This window comes from Botryllus schlosseri, chromosome 8 (genome assembly GCF_051294905.1).
Source record: "Botryllus schlosseri isolate E-star chromosome 8, Bs_hap1, whole genome shotgun sequence".
Taxonomy (NCBI): domain Eukaryota; kingdom Metazoa; phylum Chordata; class Ascidiacea; order Stolidobranchia; family Styelidae; genus Botryllus; species Botryllus schlosseri.
In genome coordinates, this window is record NC_137243.1 from 13037312 (window position 1) to 13052205 (window position 14894).

The window sequence follows — 14894 nt, forward strand, 5'->3', positions numbered from 1 at the left end:
TTATGCGATGATACCCTTGTCATCAATTTTAGCAAGCGATGTTTATATTTATAGTTTCCCATCACGCAAAGTATACCCATATGCACTCACTTACTCATTTATTACGCATGTGAATCGATGACCGCAGTAATTAGCCATTCGCGACCACAACTCAAGTCGATTGGCAGTTCCGTCATGATGCGGTCTAACGAAAGCGTTTGATATGTATTGATTATCTTATTGCCGACAAAGATGTTACAGTGATAACTTACTTCCGCATGATATTCGATTGCAGATTGAATCTATGTAAATTACAAGATACGTTACATGAGTCACAGGTGATAAATCACAGAGTAGTATAAACGTGACCTTTCATGGTCTGTGGCTGATTAGTTCTTTCCATAACGTGGCATAGAAGCGACCGAAAATCACCGAACAGTACTGCGAGTATTCAGCTATAGTTATGACATCATCTGACAATTGAATCACGAATTATAAGTGATGATGATGGACAAATAACCTGCCGCGATAATCGCCGTTTTATTGTTATGGCTTGATTGTGTCTGGGCAGCGTCTGGATACTGCCAGGAGGCCGGCTGTAATTCCCCGCTCATTTCAGGTGTAAGAGCTTTAGTATTCCGAATTTGCGTGTGTGAATACTTCGGATATGATAAGAAGACTCCTGAGGATGTAAAAAAGCTTTCAAGTATTTTCTAAAATCACATTATTATATACTGTCAACTGATCCCACAAACATTTGTATCAGATTTTCCATGAACACCGAAAAGGAATCTGTTTCTAGAAAATGAGAATGCTTTCCTCGTTACGGCGTGTCCAATTACGATCGGAATTCATAGCACAAAAACCTTGCGTGAGAGAGACAATATCGAAACAATATTACAGCCTACCTAAGTTTGTGACTGATGTAATACAAACCGTCTCTTGCATCATTATGATCTCGTATCATAATTCTTACCGTTTGCAACCATTTTCAAACAAAAACCTATGTGTTTCTGCACACATTTTGTGAAATACAGATGATATCTGTTTTGATACACGTGAAGATGAGCGTTAATGTCGGAGCTTTCATGCAATTTTAATTCCATCGCTTGGTTAGGAACATTGGGAGCCAGTGTACGGAATTTGAACTGGAAGATTGACTTCGCAAAGACAGAGATAAATAGTAAGGCTGGAAATTTCTACAAGTAACATCGTGTATTCCTTGCAATTTGGAAACGCTACCCAAGCAATTGTACTTAGGTATGACGAAATGAAAGAATATCATCTATCATTGCACATGACCTGTATTCGTTGCAATAAATATCACCACGTGAATTCTTTTGTTTCCTTTCGATTCGTAACAATAACGTAGTACAATCAGAACGTCACAAAGTCGAAGGAGACGCTCAGATATAACGTAGCGTTGACTAAACGTTCTGGATTTATGCTATCTCGGCAATCGTCGTGAAAAATCGTCGCAATGACGCATGCCGACGTTTAATAGCTACGTCACGTCGTATAGCAAACGGCAAAACGAATAGGCCGCCAGCAAAGTTTAAAATTAGATCATATGGCTGCAAGCGCTTAGCAAAGAGAGAAAGGCCCGGGTAGAAAGCGCGGTTTGGTAAGTTACCATATAAACGTGTCTTGGGTTATGAATTCGGCAGTTGCAATATTTACTTTTAATTCAGCATATGTCCATAGCTTTTGAAATAGCTTGAATCTGGTGGTAATTATCAGCAAAGGGATTAGGTGGAATTTGTTACTTAAAAAGCTGACTTGAAGCCGGGACACAAGAGACGCATTGACATCGCGACTTCAATAAAAATGAACTTCGCCTACTGTGCGATATTCATGGTCGTGACAATATTAGGTAAGGTCTGGTTACTTTGTTAGTTCAAATGTAGGCCATATATCAGACACCTGTTTTATACATGCATTCGTTCCAGCGCGACCAGTTTTAATGGAGGATATTCCACACGACGGTGAAACAGCGTATGGTAAATAAATCCCTGCAAGTTTTTTCTCGAATACGCATATATAGAAGTCTGTTACTTATATTCAGATTTTATGCCGCTATCTGGAGGGTTGGTGAAAACGTACAGTTTCAGAGAATGTCCTGCTCCTTACTTTTCAGGCAATTCCTACAGAGTAAGCTGAAGCAATATTTGATACAAAGATAACTGTTTATTATTCGTGCGCGAAAATGATCTAAATGTGCAGACTTAGCAGAGACCTACAAAAATATTTGCCGATATTGTGGTGTGCGTGAAAATAAATATACATATATATATACTAACGTATTATTATATGTGAATACTTCCGATAATTTTAGGAGGAGACGTTCAAAATGCACACAATGTAATTTCGATACAATCTGGAAAAAGTGCAATAATGATCATCATCATCATAGCTTCCCGTGAAACGTGTTCCTTACTAATTATTTTTTAGTTTCGACTCTCAAATTATAAGATATGTTTCTAATTTCATGCTAATTAATTACTATTAATTTTCCGGAGTTATTGCCGTCGAAAAATTTGGATTTGAATAAAATAGTATTTACGGTGAGCACAACTATAATAAATAAACAAAGAATCGGTCACCGTAAATACTATTTTATTCAAATCCAAATTTTTCGACGGCAATAACTCCGCTTCCACCGGTTGGAACTGAACCAAATTTGGTCAGCATCGTTTCTATAGACAGCCTAACACTTTCATGGGATGAACAGAAAATTTTCAATTTTTTTATTATTTATGTTTATATAATAAATAGAAACTTTCTTCTCCTGTAGCAAAGCGGTTACTCGCTGGAATTGAACCAAGTTTTGTGTGTAGGCTTAAATTAGGTAACCTAACAATTTTATCAAGTAGCCAGTACGATTTGAGAAAAAAGGCATTTTTGAAGAGCCCTATTATACATACCATAAAAACTCATTTACTCTCATTGTTTTCTAGGTCATAGACTACTGGCCGGATGGAGCTAACATAGAGGTCTCTGTAGCTCCAAAAAGTAGCACGACCAGCGGTTGGAGTATGTTATTGGTTTTCAGCAGGTAATGCACACATTACATGACATCTTCGGATATGGATGGTTATAAAACCTTACTCTCACCACAGGCCGCTGCCGAAAGGGGCAAAAATCTTGGTGTGGAACGCTGAAGAGACATCGCGTAGAGAAGGAAGATACGTGACACTTGTAAATCGAGCCCACAACTCGAATCTGAATCACATGAAAAGCTTTTCGATCACGTTAGTAGTGGAGGGAGCATCAATGGAGGACATGAGTGGCTTCTCTGGTGAGACAGCCTTTTCTAGAGTTTCACTACCAAATTAAATGGTATACAATTGAAAAATATATATTGAAATAAACCCGAAATATATTATTCAATTGTATACAGCAGCTGTGTAGGCTACCTCCAAGGGTATTTTCCAATAAAATGGTTATTTTTAATCCAGAGCGTAATATCAAGTTCCTAATCTTTTTCAGCTATGGTGTCGTTTTATAACGAAAGGATAAAAGACGCGTCCTGTTACATGCCAAATACGGTAAAGACGTTTTGCACAGTGATATCGAAACCCATCATTTTATACGAATAATTCAAATTTCAGGATAACAAAAAATCCGTCCCCGAAACTACGTCCCCACCGACTGTAACTCCAGTTCGATCGATGCCATGGGCTAGAACACTACCTCCACGGACACCGGCATCGACACTTCGACCGAGAACAACACGGCCAAAAGTCACTACGAAATTAATGACGACTACTAAACCTCGGCCATTCCGTCCACGAACCACTTTTCGCCCACGGACTACTGCTAAGCCGTGGCGCCCACAACGACCGAAACCCACCACTCGTGTACGTACCACTCCCAAATTACGACGAACCGCGCGCCCCGTTACTACAAGGCGGACCTGGACAACGCGCAAACCAATACAAAATCAGAGACCAAGAGCCACATTTCGCCCGCGGACGACTATTAAACCATGGCGCCCCCAACGACCCAAAACTACCGCTCGTGTACGTACCACTCCCAAATTACGGAGAACCCCACGACCAGTAACTACAAGGCGCACTTGGACAACGCGAAAACCAGCACGAAATCAAAGACCGAGAGCCACCTTTCGCCCGTGGACTACTGCTAAGCCACGGCGCACCGAAAGACCGAAAACTACCCCTCGTGTACGCAACACACCACGCCCAAGGACTACTGCACGACCAGTCCGTGCAAGACCCACTAGACGACCCGTAGCAAGACGTACAACACCAAAAACAACTGCGGAACCTATGAAGACTCTGCCGCAAAATCCAGAGAGTATGCCGCACTATAAGACATCGTGGTCCGCGGCTAGAAGACAGGCGGGAGATTGCAGAAGTGAGTTGTATTACGGATTGCGCGATAAACGTGTCGTAAAAATAAAGCAACTTGACTTTAGTTTTAAGGAATGGATATCGGGTACGAAATTTCGGATATGACGCAGGCAATAATCTAGCAGATGAAAGCGGTCGCAAGTATCGTTTCAACGTGGAAATAGTAATTCCTGTAAAGTCGGTGGTTTCAGACTGGACCATAAAAATTGCGTTTGCCGAACCTGTCGAGGCAATTCAAGTAAGCACCTATAACAGCGCTAATAGAGAAACATCGATTGCAACATGTGCGGTATTTTACTGTAGACATGGGAGGTTGTTCCCGGTGAACACTCATCCGATGGGGCGGTATGGCTCATCAAACCACAAGAATGGAATACTCAACTGCGCGAAACTGCTGAGTTTTTAATGATACCGCTAACGCGCTCAATGTACGCCCCGCCAGGTATGCAATTAACTACACGATATGCGAGCTCTAAACACCAACTGCTTACATATTTTCGTAGCCATCGTTTATCTGTGCGAGAATGGTGATGAGCCGACACTTTTGGGAAGTGGTATTTTCGAAAGAGAAGATGGTGGTGGTCATCAACTTTCTGAAGAAGAAATAGAGATACAAGAACGCAACGAAGAAGAAAGGCAAAAGAGAATAGAAGAAGAACAGAAAAGGCGGGAACGAGAACAGGAAAAAAGAGAACAGGAACAGAGAGAAAGGGAACGAAAGGAGAGAGAGGAGAGAGAGCAAGCGAACAGAGAAGAGCGTGAAAACGAACTCCCGTCCGATCGTACTGATTTCAACTGGGAAACGCCGTCTGTAACTACGACTGCCAGGTAGGTCACCATAATGTTCAAGCTTAATTCGTGCAGGCGGGCTGTTCCTGTCGTTCATGGTGTTTCGACATCCACGGTCAATTTGTTATTCACGCCAGGACGATGTTCTGTACTATGATTTCTGAGCTGCCAACTTATAGTCAAATGCGGCCAAAGGCAATCATCGGGGACGGTATTCAAGTAGAAGTAAAAGTAACGTAGTAAATTTCTACTCAAGTACTAGTGGAAGTACTGATTGCAAAGTAAGTAAGTAACTAAATATGTATTCTAGGCTTAGCTTTCTCTAAAAACGGAAAAAGGGTAAGTAGTAGTAGAAGCAGTCTAAAATCATCGCCACTGGAGGAAGTAGTGCAAGAATAAAATAAAATAATAATAGAAATACTTCGTTACTGACAGCCTTTGCTTATATCACGGCCCACTATCGTTCTACATTCTTATAACACACCGCTTATGCGGATCGGTTGGTGATCAGGAATCAGGAGGCTATTGAATTGATAAACCTCTAACACGCGACGGGACTCGAATTTGCCACCCATTGGCGCTGCGCGCTACTCGTCATCCTGATCCTACCGATTGCTAATTTCAGGCCAAGACTTTCAGGACCGCGCTGCACCGGTATGGACGGATACGCGCCGTCGAACCCCAGTCAATCGTCGGTTTCTTACAAGAAATCTCCGCCGAATCGTAAGAACACAATTGGCAGTAACGCTGAGCTCCGACTTATTCAACATACTTTCGACTCAAGAACGAACGCCATATGACTACAACGAGGTTTTGACGATGTCTATCATGTTCTACGAAGCCCAGCGTTCCGGAAAACTGCCTAGAAATAATCGTATTCCGTGGAGAGGGGATTCAGGACTCAAAGACGGCTGTGACGTGGGTCACGATCTTACGGGAGGATGGTATGACGGTGGGTAACGCTTTCAATACGCTGGCATGAATACCTGAGATGCTAGTTTCAGAAACATGACAATACTATAGTACGGGAGGTAATCATGGACTAAAATATAAATATTATTCAGCTGGCGACCATGTTAAATTTGGATTTCCGATGGCCTGGTCTGCAACAACGTTGGCATGGGGGGCAATTGAATTCGTGGACGCATACAAAGCCGCAAATGAATACCAAAACATGCTCGGCACTCTGAAGTGGGTGGCCGATTACTTTGTCAAAGCTCACACGGCTAAATACGAATTCTGGGGACAAGTAAGATTACTTTTAATTGTACCATGTCATGATCACTGCAATAGTTAGGCATTCATTACCCTATTTTGATATGAAGATTGGAGACGGCGGGGCGGATCACTCGTATTGGGGCAAAGCTGAAGATATGAATATGAGACGACCGGCATCAAAAATAACCAAAAACAAGCCTGGTACGGAACTTGCCGCAGAAACAGCAGCAGCGTTGGCCGCCATCTCGATCGTTTTCACCAGTGTCAATCCATCATACTCCAAAATGTTGCTGAGACACGCAGAGGAATTGTATGATTTCGCGGATAAATACCGGTAAGAATCATTATACACAATATCCACGCGTATATACTCATGTCTACCGATTTTTTTTTTACTTCAGAGGCGAATACCACAAATCCATTCCCGATGCCCAAGGATATTACAGGTCTTTCAGTGGTTACAACGATGAATTGGTGTGGGGAGCTCTGTGGCTTGCGAAAGCTACCAGAAAAAATTCATATCTGAGTGATGCAGTCAGAAAATATGACCAATTGGGTGGTTCCGCCATACCTAAAATGTTTTCATGGGACGATAAGAGGGCAGGATCTCAGGTGAATATCTTAAAGTATAACGATATATCCGAGTAGTGTAGTATATATATCCAGTATATGTTTGCTCCATCCCAATTACTGATCAGACAAGTTATATATAGGGCCTACTCTTATTAATACTTTCCTTGTAGGTCCTAATCGCGGAGCTGACAGGCGACAGTAAATATCGCAGTCACGTAATGGCGTATCAAAATTTCTTGCGTAATTATGGAACCACCCCTCAAGGAATGGTATGGTTAGACCAATGGGGTTCGAACAGATATGCAGGTATTGTTAAAATCATATTATCCGCAATACAACCTCCTTTATAAATTCTGTTTTATCACAGCAAACGCCGCGCTGATATCTCTGGCCGCGGCTAATTTGAAGCCCGCTATGAGGGAACAGAGTCAGCTCATTTCATGGGCGCGAAAACAAATCCATCTCATGCTTGGAGATGCAGGACGAAGTTACGTTGTTGGCTACGGAAAGAATCCCCCAGTACGACCTCACCACAGGTCGAGGTAAATATCCATTATCTAATCCTCTAAGTCACAATGGGACCTACTTCACTATCATTTGTAGCTCCTGCCCTCCACCACCGCAAGCCTGCGACTGGAACTCAGCTTTCAACAACCCGGGTGGAAATTACTTTACTTTATATGGCGCGTTGGTTGGTGGACCGAACAGCAAAGGCGGATACGTTGATAAGAGAAGCGACTATGTTTCAAACGAGGTGGCCACCGATTTCAATGCCGGATTTCAATCAGCTGTCGCTGGTAAGATCATTGCATAGAGTCACAGAAGACATTCAACAGGATCAGCGGTTTGATTGATTAACTCCTTTCAACTATCACAGGCCTCAAGCATTTCCAGATCGTAGGCCTCGACAGTACGTTTGCAATAGAAAGCAACAAGCCGACATCTGCTCCTACAGTTCATGAATGGGAGACACCGGGCAGGACAAACCAACCTCCAAGGTAAAATCTCTCTGGAATTGCGAGTACATCGAATCGCGCTGAATATACACCTTGGTCAAGTCTAACCCGACATATCGTCCGCTGTAGCGGGATGTGTTATCTCTAGTATTGTAGTCTCTATTTTCATCTACGTAATGCCCTTTGTTTGCGTTGTACAGTCCGCGGTGCACAAAACCTTGACATGCGATGTGTCACTCTAAAGCAAGGGTCGGCAACCTGCGGCCCGCGGGCCGGATCCGGCCCGCCAAGCGAAATCGTCCGGCCCGCGACATGATAATTAGTTATCACAAGAATACGGCCCGCCGCTTCATAATGAGTTTCAATCTGCAGTGCAGCCCTGCATGAAAACAATGCGGCATTGCTACGATATAATTATAGAATGTAAACGTTTAAACGTTTACATTCTATAATATAATAGTAGCCTACATCGTATTAATCTATTGTTACGCTATAAAACGAAGGTGGCTGAAGTAAGAGATGGAGATAGACTAGACTGGATCAGTGCTTATCAATCGGGTGTATCTCGCAACCGAAGGTGTTCCATGCTTTTTTAAAGGGTTAATCACTCTAATGGGGTGTGACAATAAAGGTGTTCTTCCATTGCTTCGAAAACGCTTGGAGCATCTCAGACGCAATGACGGAATCTCAAACTATTCAATTATAGATAACTAGCCTCCATATGTTAGTTAGCCTGTCTATAGTTTGATTTTCCAGAAGGCATTGTGTGCCAAGACAAAAAACCTCAATGGTGTTTTGGCCACAATGGTGATAACTGATTTTTGTCTTATCAACTGAATCAGATACGCCAGATATTACTAGAAGCAGAGAATCAATATGGCGATGTCATGTAGAGCTTTATCTGTCATGTTCGCTCATTAGGTCGAGCAGCTATGCTTACACGAGTGTATGAACTGAGAAATGAAATAGCAACTTTCCTCGAAAATACAAATATCGCCGACTCTAATCTTATAATCGAAAATGGGTACCTCATCTTGCTTTCCTGGTACATTTTACGTCACATCTGAACAAATTGAACTTGCAACTTCAGCGGAAAAACAACTAGGCCTACATACATGAGATGTTGAGGCGCATTCAAAACAAATCTGTGACTCTGGAAATGTCAACAGTACAAAGAAAATTATGCTCACTTTCCTATACTGGAGGAGAGAAAACCTAGTACCAACACTACATTTGTAACTGTGATACGAAATTTAACTACTGAATATTCACCCGCTTTTCCGACATTCCGTCTCTACAAAATGAATTCTGACTATTCAGTACACTGTTTAATGTGGACGCCAATACCATTGCCTGAAAATTTCAAATGGGCCTTTCTGAAATGCGATGCAGTTGAATTGAATGACAAATTCCATACAAAGAGCATATCGCTGAATGACTTTGACAGAGAGTACGTTCTTGAAATTGGTCTTTATCCCAGCTTGACCAGCAATGCAAAAGAAATTGCATCGATTTTTGGAAGCACGTACGCATGTGAACAATAGTTTTGAACAATGAAATTCACGAAGAGCAAGCTAAGATCACGTATTTCGGACGTCCATTTTGGATAGGGTATGATTCTTGTTTCATCGGACTTGTTACCAGAAGTTGAAAACCTTTCACAAAGCAAGCTGCGTCAATTGTCACAATTATTCTGTGTCGTTGAAGTGTAAATACATGTGACTTCGGATTGGTATAATTGAGATTGCAGCAATGTAGGATAATATACCGAAGTAAGCGTAAAATATAGTACTACCAAAATAATCCGGCCCGCCAAAAGGTTGTACACCCGAAATTTGGCCCGCGACTGGCAAAAGGTTGCCGACCCCTGCTCTAAAGGGCTAAACGTTTAATAATCATAAATACCTTGATCAATCTAGAAATCAGCCAAGACCATCAGGGCCTCGGTGTTCTGGACAAGACGGATATGCCCCTTCGAATCCAAGCCAATCAAAAGTCTCTTACGCGAAATCTCCAGTGAAAGGTGAATATTTTGACGCACATTAAAATCATTATCTCATCAAACCATCATGTTATGACCATGTCATAATGTTATCGTGTTCACAGAACGCATGCCTTACGATTACAACGAAGTTCTGACAATGTCGATCATGTTCTACGAGGCGCAACGTTCCGGAAAACTCCCGGCAAACAACCGCATTCCGTGGAGAGGCGATTCCGGTCTAAAGGACGGCTGTGACGTTGGCCATGATCTTACAGGAGGGTGGTACGACGGTAAGTAATCAAGCTATAACTTTAATATCAACATCGAAATATGATTGATCTCGCAGCCACTGTTCAAGTCCTGTGATCTATATACAAACGTAGTCCATATAGTCAGCGTTGCAACTGACGTTGATGCATATGTAAATTTCTACTCAATTACAAGAAGAAGTAGCTCTAGAGATGTCGAAACTACTTCAAGCAGAAGTAGAGAATGAAGGATCCGAAAAGTAATGGAGTACCTTGTTCCAAAAAGTAATCTGGTGAAGGTTGGGCCCACTTTTAGCATTTAATCGGAGGTGGATACTTTAGAAATTACGGGATGTATCTTCGCGACTAACTAAATCACTAATGTCACGGCAATAGGTATTTTTTGGGAAATGTACTCAATTACAGCGATAAAGGGACTATTTCACGCGGTTCTTTTGACCATTTCACGCTTGTGAGTGTTGCAAACTTATCCGAAACTACCTTCTTCTTTTGAAAATTCAAATTGTAAAATGTAGCTAGAAGTGTAAGAAGTCTAAAATCCTAACTACTTGGGTAAATAGTGGAAGTAGATCACACTCACTTTAGTACTCCGAAAAGGTACAAGTCCTTTGAACACCACTGTTATTCACCGCGACTTCTATGCCTTCGTGGCAAGTGACAATCAGTTTACCGTGATCATCAATTCGGATAAAACCAAACGAATATTCACAAGGCATAGTATTATGTCTTAGCAATAAAATAAAAGATTATATTATATAACTTGTATGTATAGCCAAATTATTCCGCATATGATAGTAATTTGCATTGCATACATTGACCGGGTGTCCTCATAACGTTTTGCAGCCGGCGATCACGTGAAATTCGGATTTCCGATGGCGTGGTCGGCTACCACGCTGGCGTGGGGCGCGATCGAATTCGTGGACGCGTACAAGGGTGCTCGCGAATACGAGAACATGCTGGCTTCGTTGAAGTGGGTGGCTGATTATTTCGTCAAGGCGCACACGGCCAAATACGAATTTTACGGCCAAGTAAGATGACACGGTTATCACAATCTGAAAGTCTGCTTTATCGCAACATTCGGGTAACATTCGTTTAGATTGGCGACGGTGGGAAAGACCATTCCTATTGGGGAAAAGCAGAGGAAATGAATATGGCACGACCGGCGTCTAAAATTACTGCGAATCAGCCGGGAACGGAGTTAGCAGCGGAAACAGCGGCAGCGCTGGCGGCAATATCTATCGTCTTCAGAACAAAAAATCCTTCATACGCCAAAACACTTCTTCGACACGCGGAAGAACTGTACGAATTCGCGGATAAGTACAGGTGAGAAAAATACGCACATCCTATCCTATCAGAATTGCTGAATTCCATCAAATCCTTATTATGATTATAGAGGAGAATACCACAAGTCGATCCCCGATGCGCAAGGTTATTACCGATCGTACAGCGGCTACAATGATGAATTAGTGTGGGGTGCTTTATGGCTCGGTAAGGCCACCAGGCAGAAGTCTTACCTGGACGATGCAGTGAGGAAATATAACCAACTAGGAGGATCAGCAATTCCTAAAATGTTTTCATGGGACGACAAAAGGGCCGGATCACAGGTAAGTCTCGACTGTTTTCGATGTACAGTAGCCTTAAATACCCAGTATACACAGCCTCGGCTTTGATAATAACCTAGATGTGTAACAAATTTGAAAACTACAATTCAGAACGAAAAGTCCTATCTATACTAAAATAATTGTTTCAAAATACAACACATCTGTATAATTGCATCAAATTGTCGTTCTTTGTACAGGTCTTGATCGCTGAACTAACCGGAGACAGTAAATATCGTAGCCACGTGATTTCTTACCAAAATTTCTTACGCAACTACGGAACAACGCCACAGGGTATGGTGTGGTTAGATCAATGGGGATCGAATAGATATGCAGGTGAGATTAGCATTTGCATTGTGCATTCGATATGTGTCATGATGCTACTACATTAAAGACACCCCAATCATTCGTTCGGTCAATTAGTTCTGCTTGTTTTTCTCGCAGTAAACCATTGCTAAAAATATTCACATTTCCAGCAAATGCGGCAATGATATCACTAGCGGCTGCTAATCTTAAACCCCCGCTGAGGGAAAAGAGACAGCTTATATCGTGGGCCCGAAAACAAATACATCTCATGCTTGGTGACGCCGGAAGAAGCTACGTTGTCGGTTATGGAAAGAATCCTCCCATTCGGCCGCACCACCGATCAAGGTAACATTATTTGTTTCATTTCACAGTCGGATTGAGTTATAAGGTGTTCTATTCCAACAGTTCCTGCCCGCCTCCGCCGAGCGCGTGCGACTGGAACTCCGCTTTCGAAAACCCGTGGGGAAACTACTTCACTTTATACGGGGCTCTTGTCGGAGGGCCGAACAGCAAAGGTCAATACATCGACAAGAGAAGCGACTATGTATCCAATGAAGTCGCCACCGATTTCAATGCAGGCTTTCAGTCAGCCCTTGCGGGTAAGATCAAAACACGGCATTCCATCAGTACGTTTTCATCAGCTAAACTTATGTTTCACAGGATTGAAGCATTTCCAGATCGAAGCACGCTAATGGAACACCATATTTGATACGAAAGTTGTCTTAATAACTTCTATCCGTATTTATTTAACGACCATAGGCTCAGAGCCTTGTAGCAAGGCTATATCCTGTGATGTCCTAGTTTACTGATTGATTCCGTTTGTGCAATTTTTAAATGCATTCACCTTTTTATACGAGATGTGAAATTTTTAATAAATAAACTGCGCAAAGTGATTGCGCAAGAATGATTGTTGACTTTTCTCGTTGTTCACGGAATCTGTCTTCGTGCGCCGGTGTACACAACCATCAGTAGGGTCGGTAACCAGAGGTGATCTGATCACTGGCATATTACGCCTACTCTTTCAGAGTACCCAAGTATAGTGCCTATGCTTGTACTACGCACTCAAGTGGTTGTGATTTGATTACTTCAGTTAAAAAAAAATATATATATCCTTTTCACACTTTACATATTGTGACGCAGACAGTAGATTTGAGATGTTCCGTCGCGAAGGATATTGTAATTAACTACCGGATGGCCGTCGCTGAATATATTTTCTGAAATTGCACGAATTTGGAACGAAATTAGTCATTGTGCGGTAGTCTTGCAGTCGAACTCTGCAATTTCTTAACTAACCACCTGCAATCGACTGTTAACCACCATGCGACGTCTGCGCTCTAAATATAATCCGTGCTCAACTTTAAGTTGAAGACGTGAAAACATTGACGCAGCCATTTTCCCAGAAAACCAATGCATTCGATATTGATCTAACCCAGTGTTTCTCAACCGCCGTGCGGCGGACCGGTCCGTCAAATATATCAGACTTTTATATCTCAATTTCAAAATGCAAGAAGTTGGACGCTTTTCCACGGAGGAATTAGACATCATATTATAAATTGATTTAGAGATTTGGAACGTATTTTTCTGCACGGCATGGTGATACAGAGTTCATGTTCTGCTTTAGACTTGGCGCACGTCAGAATGCTGTAAGTGTTGTAAAAAACTGTTTAAAAGTAGGCCGCAACTCGTACGATTAAGCAAATTTCGTTAAATTTCGACGGTACCTACGATTTAGCGACATTTAGCATTAGAATGGAGACTAGGAAACAGGAAAGTCGCATTTCTCTTTAGTTGCATAGTTGTTCTTGTTGTTGTTAGTGGTATTTATGGTGTTTGTCGACCACTATGGTCATTACTCCAGAGCAATTTTCTTAATTATTATTCCGTAGCCGCCGACTTGTAACACGGCCCAAGGCTTTGTACAAGAGAATGCTGAAGCGGACGAGAAGGAACCTTGGTAAACCTCCCAACACTTAGCTAGGAATTCTGGAATCGACATCGGTCGGATTCGAACGCGCAACTCATTGGTGTTGCAGCTGTGGATATACCTCTACCCTATCTCGCCACAAAGTTGCATACTCGTACTGGTAATTTGACTGAATTTTGATTAGTGTTGAAGTCTTGCCGGTCAGCACTACTTATTTTGAAATTTTGCCGGCCCAAGGTAAAAAAGGTTGAAACCCATGTTCTAAACTATTTTCACGAGTAGCCCTGTGGTCTCAAGATCAGTCGCCATCACTTGTCATCGCTTCTTAACCCTATGCGAAATTTCTGGAATAATTTGTTCACTGTTGCGCTTCTCGGCGCGACCTCCGTCTGGTCACACATCTCTAGGAATTATACGGAATGTATGTCATGCGCCACCCATTTTGCAGCAAAAGACACTCGTCGCAACTGATATCAATGCCCTACCCTGGCCGAGGTCCCGGCGTGGAAGCACATAATACTTACCCTTGTAACGACATTGCTGACCTCTGCTGATATCGTACAGACTTATGCCATTAGACAATTACACTGACTGAAGTTCTTCCAACGTATAGCCTACATGGCGCGTGTCTATTCCGATTCCTCGCACGTGCAGACCTTGCACATTGATAATAGTATCGCTAATTGATTGGTTGAGATATGCAACGAAAACCTGATCGCGATATAACAAGGTCACATAAGAGATATTCATCCTTCGACCGCCGTATATATTTTCTGCACCTAACCGGAATATCTAATCGCATACCAGAATCGCACGTACAAGTAGGGAACTCCTTCCGGCGGCACATATCAAATCGGAACCACACTATAGCATGGCCACAACCCGAAAGCGTTGATAACAAAAAATAGCGAGAAGTTCAACAAAA

General features: G+C 42.3%; 1 protein-coding gene across 1 annotated transcript; it reads left to right on the forward strand.

The window, feature by feature from the left end:
- The first annotated feature begins 1632 nt into the window (after positions 1-1632).
- Positions 1633-12952, forward strand: LOC145444782 (uncharacterized). The gene is made up of 28 exons (XM_080322794.1): positions 1633-1852; positions 1929-1979; positions 2045-2130; positions 2937-3034; positions 3099-3277; positions 3469-3527; positions 3591-4356; positions 4418-4590; positions 4656-4794; positions 4856-5180; positions 5767-5864; positions 5926-6093; positions 6206-6390; positions 6467-6693; positions 6761-6971; positions 7103-7238; positions 7300-7474; positions 7536-7729; positions 7810-7930; positions 9808-9911; positions 9995-10162; positions 10985-11169; positions 11238-11464; positions 11535-11745; positions 11940-12075; positions 12216-12390; positions 12451-12644; positions 12706-12952. The coding sequence occupies exons 1-28, from the start codon at positions 1807-1809 to the stop codon at positions 12735-12737; spliced, it is 4869 nt and encodes a 1622-aa protein (XP_080178920.1). The 5' UTR covers positions 1633-1806; the 3' UTR covers positions 12738-12952.
- The last annotated feature ends 1942 nt before the right edge of the window (positions 12953-14894 follow it).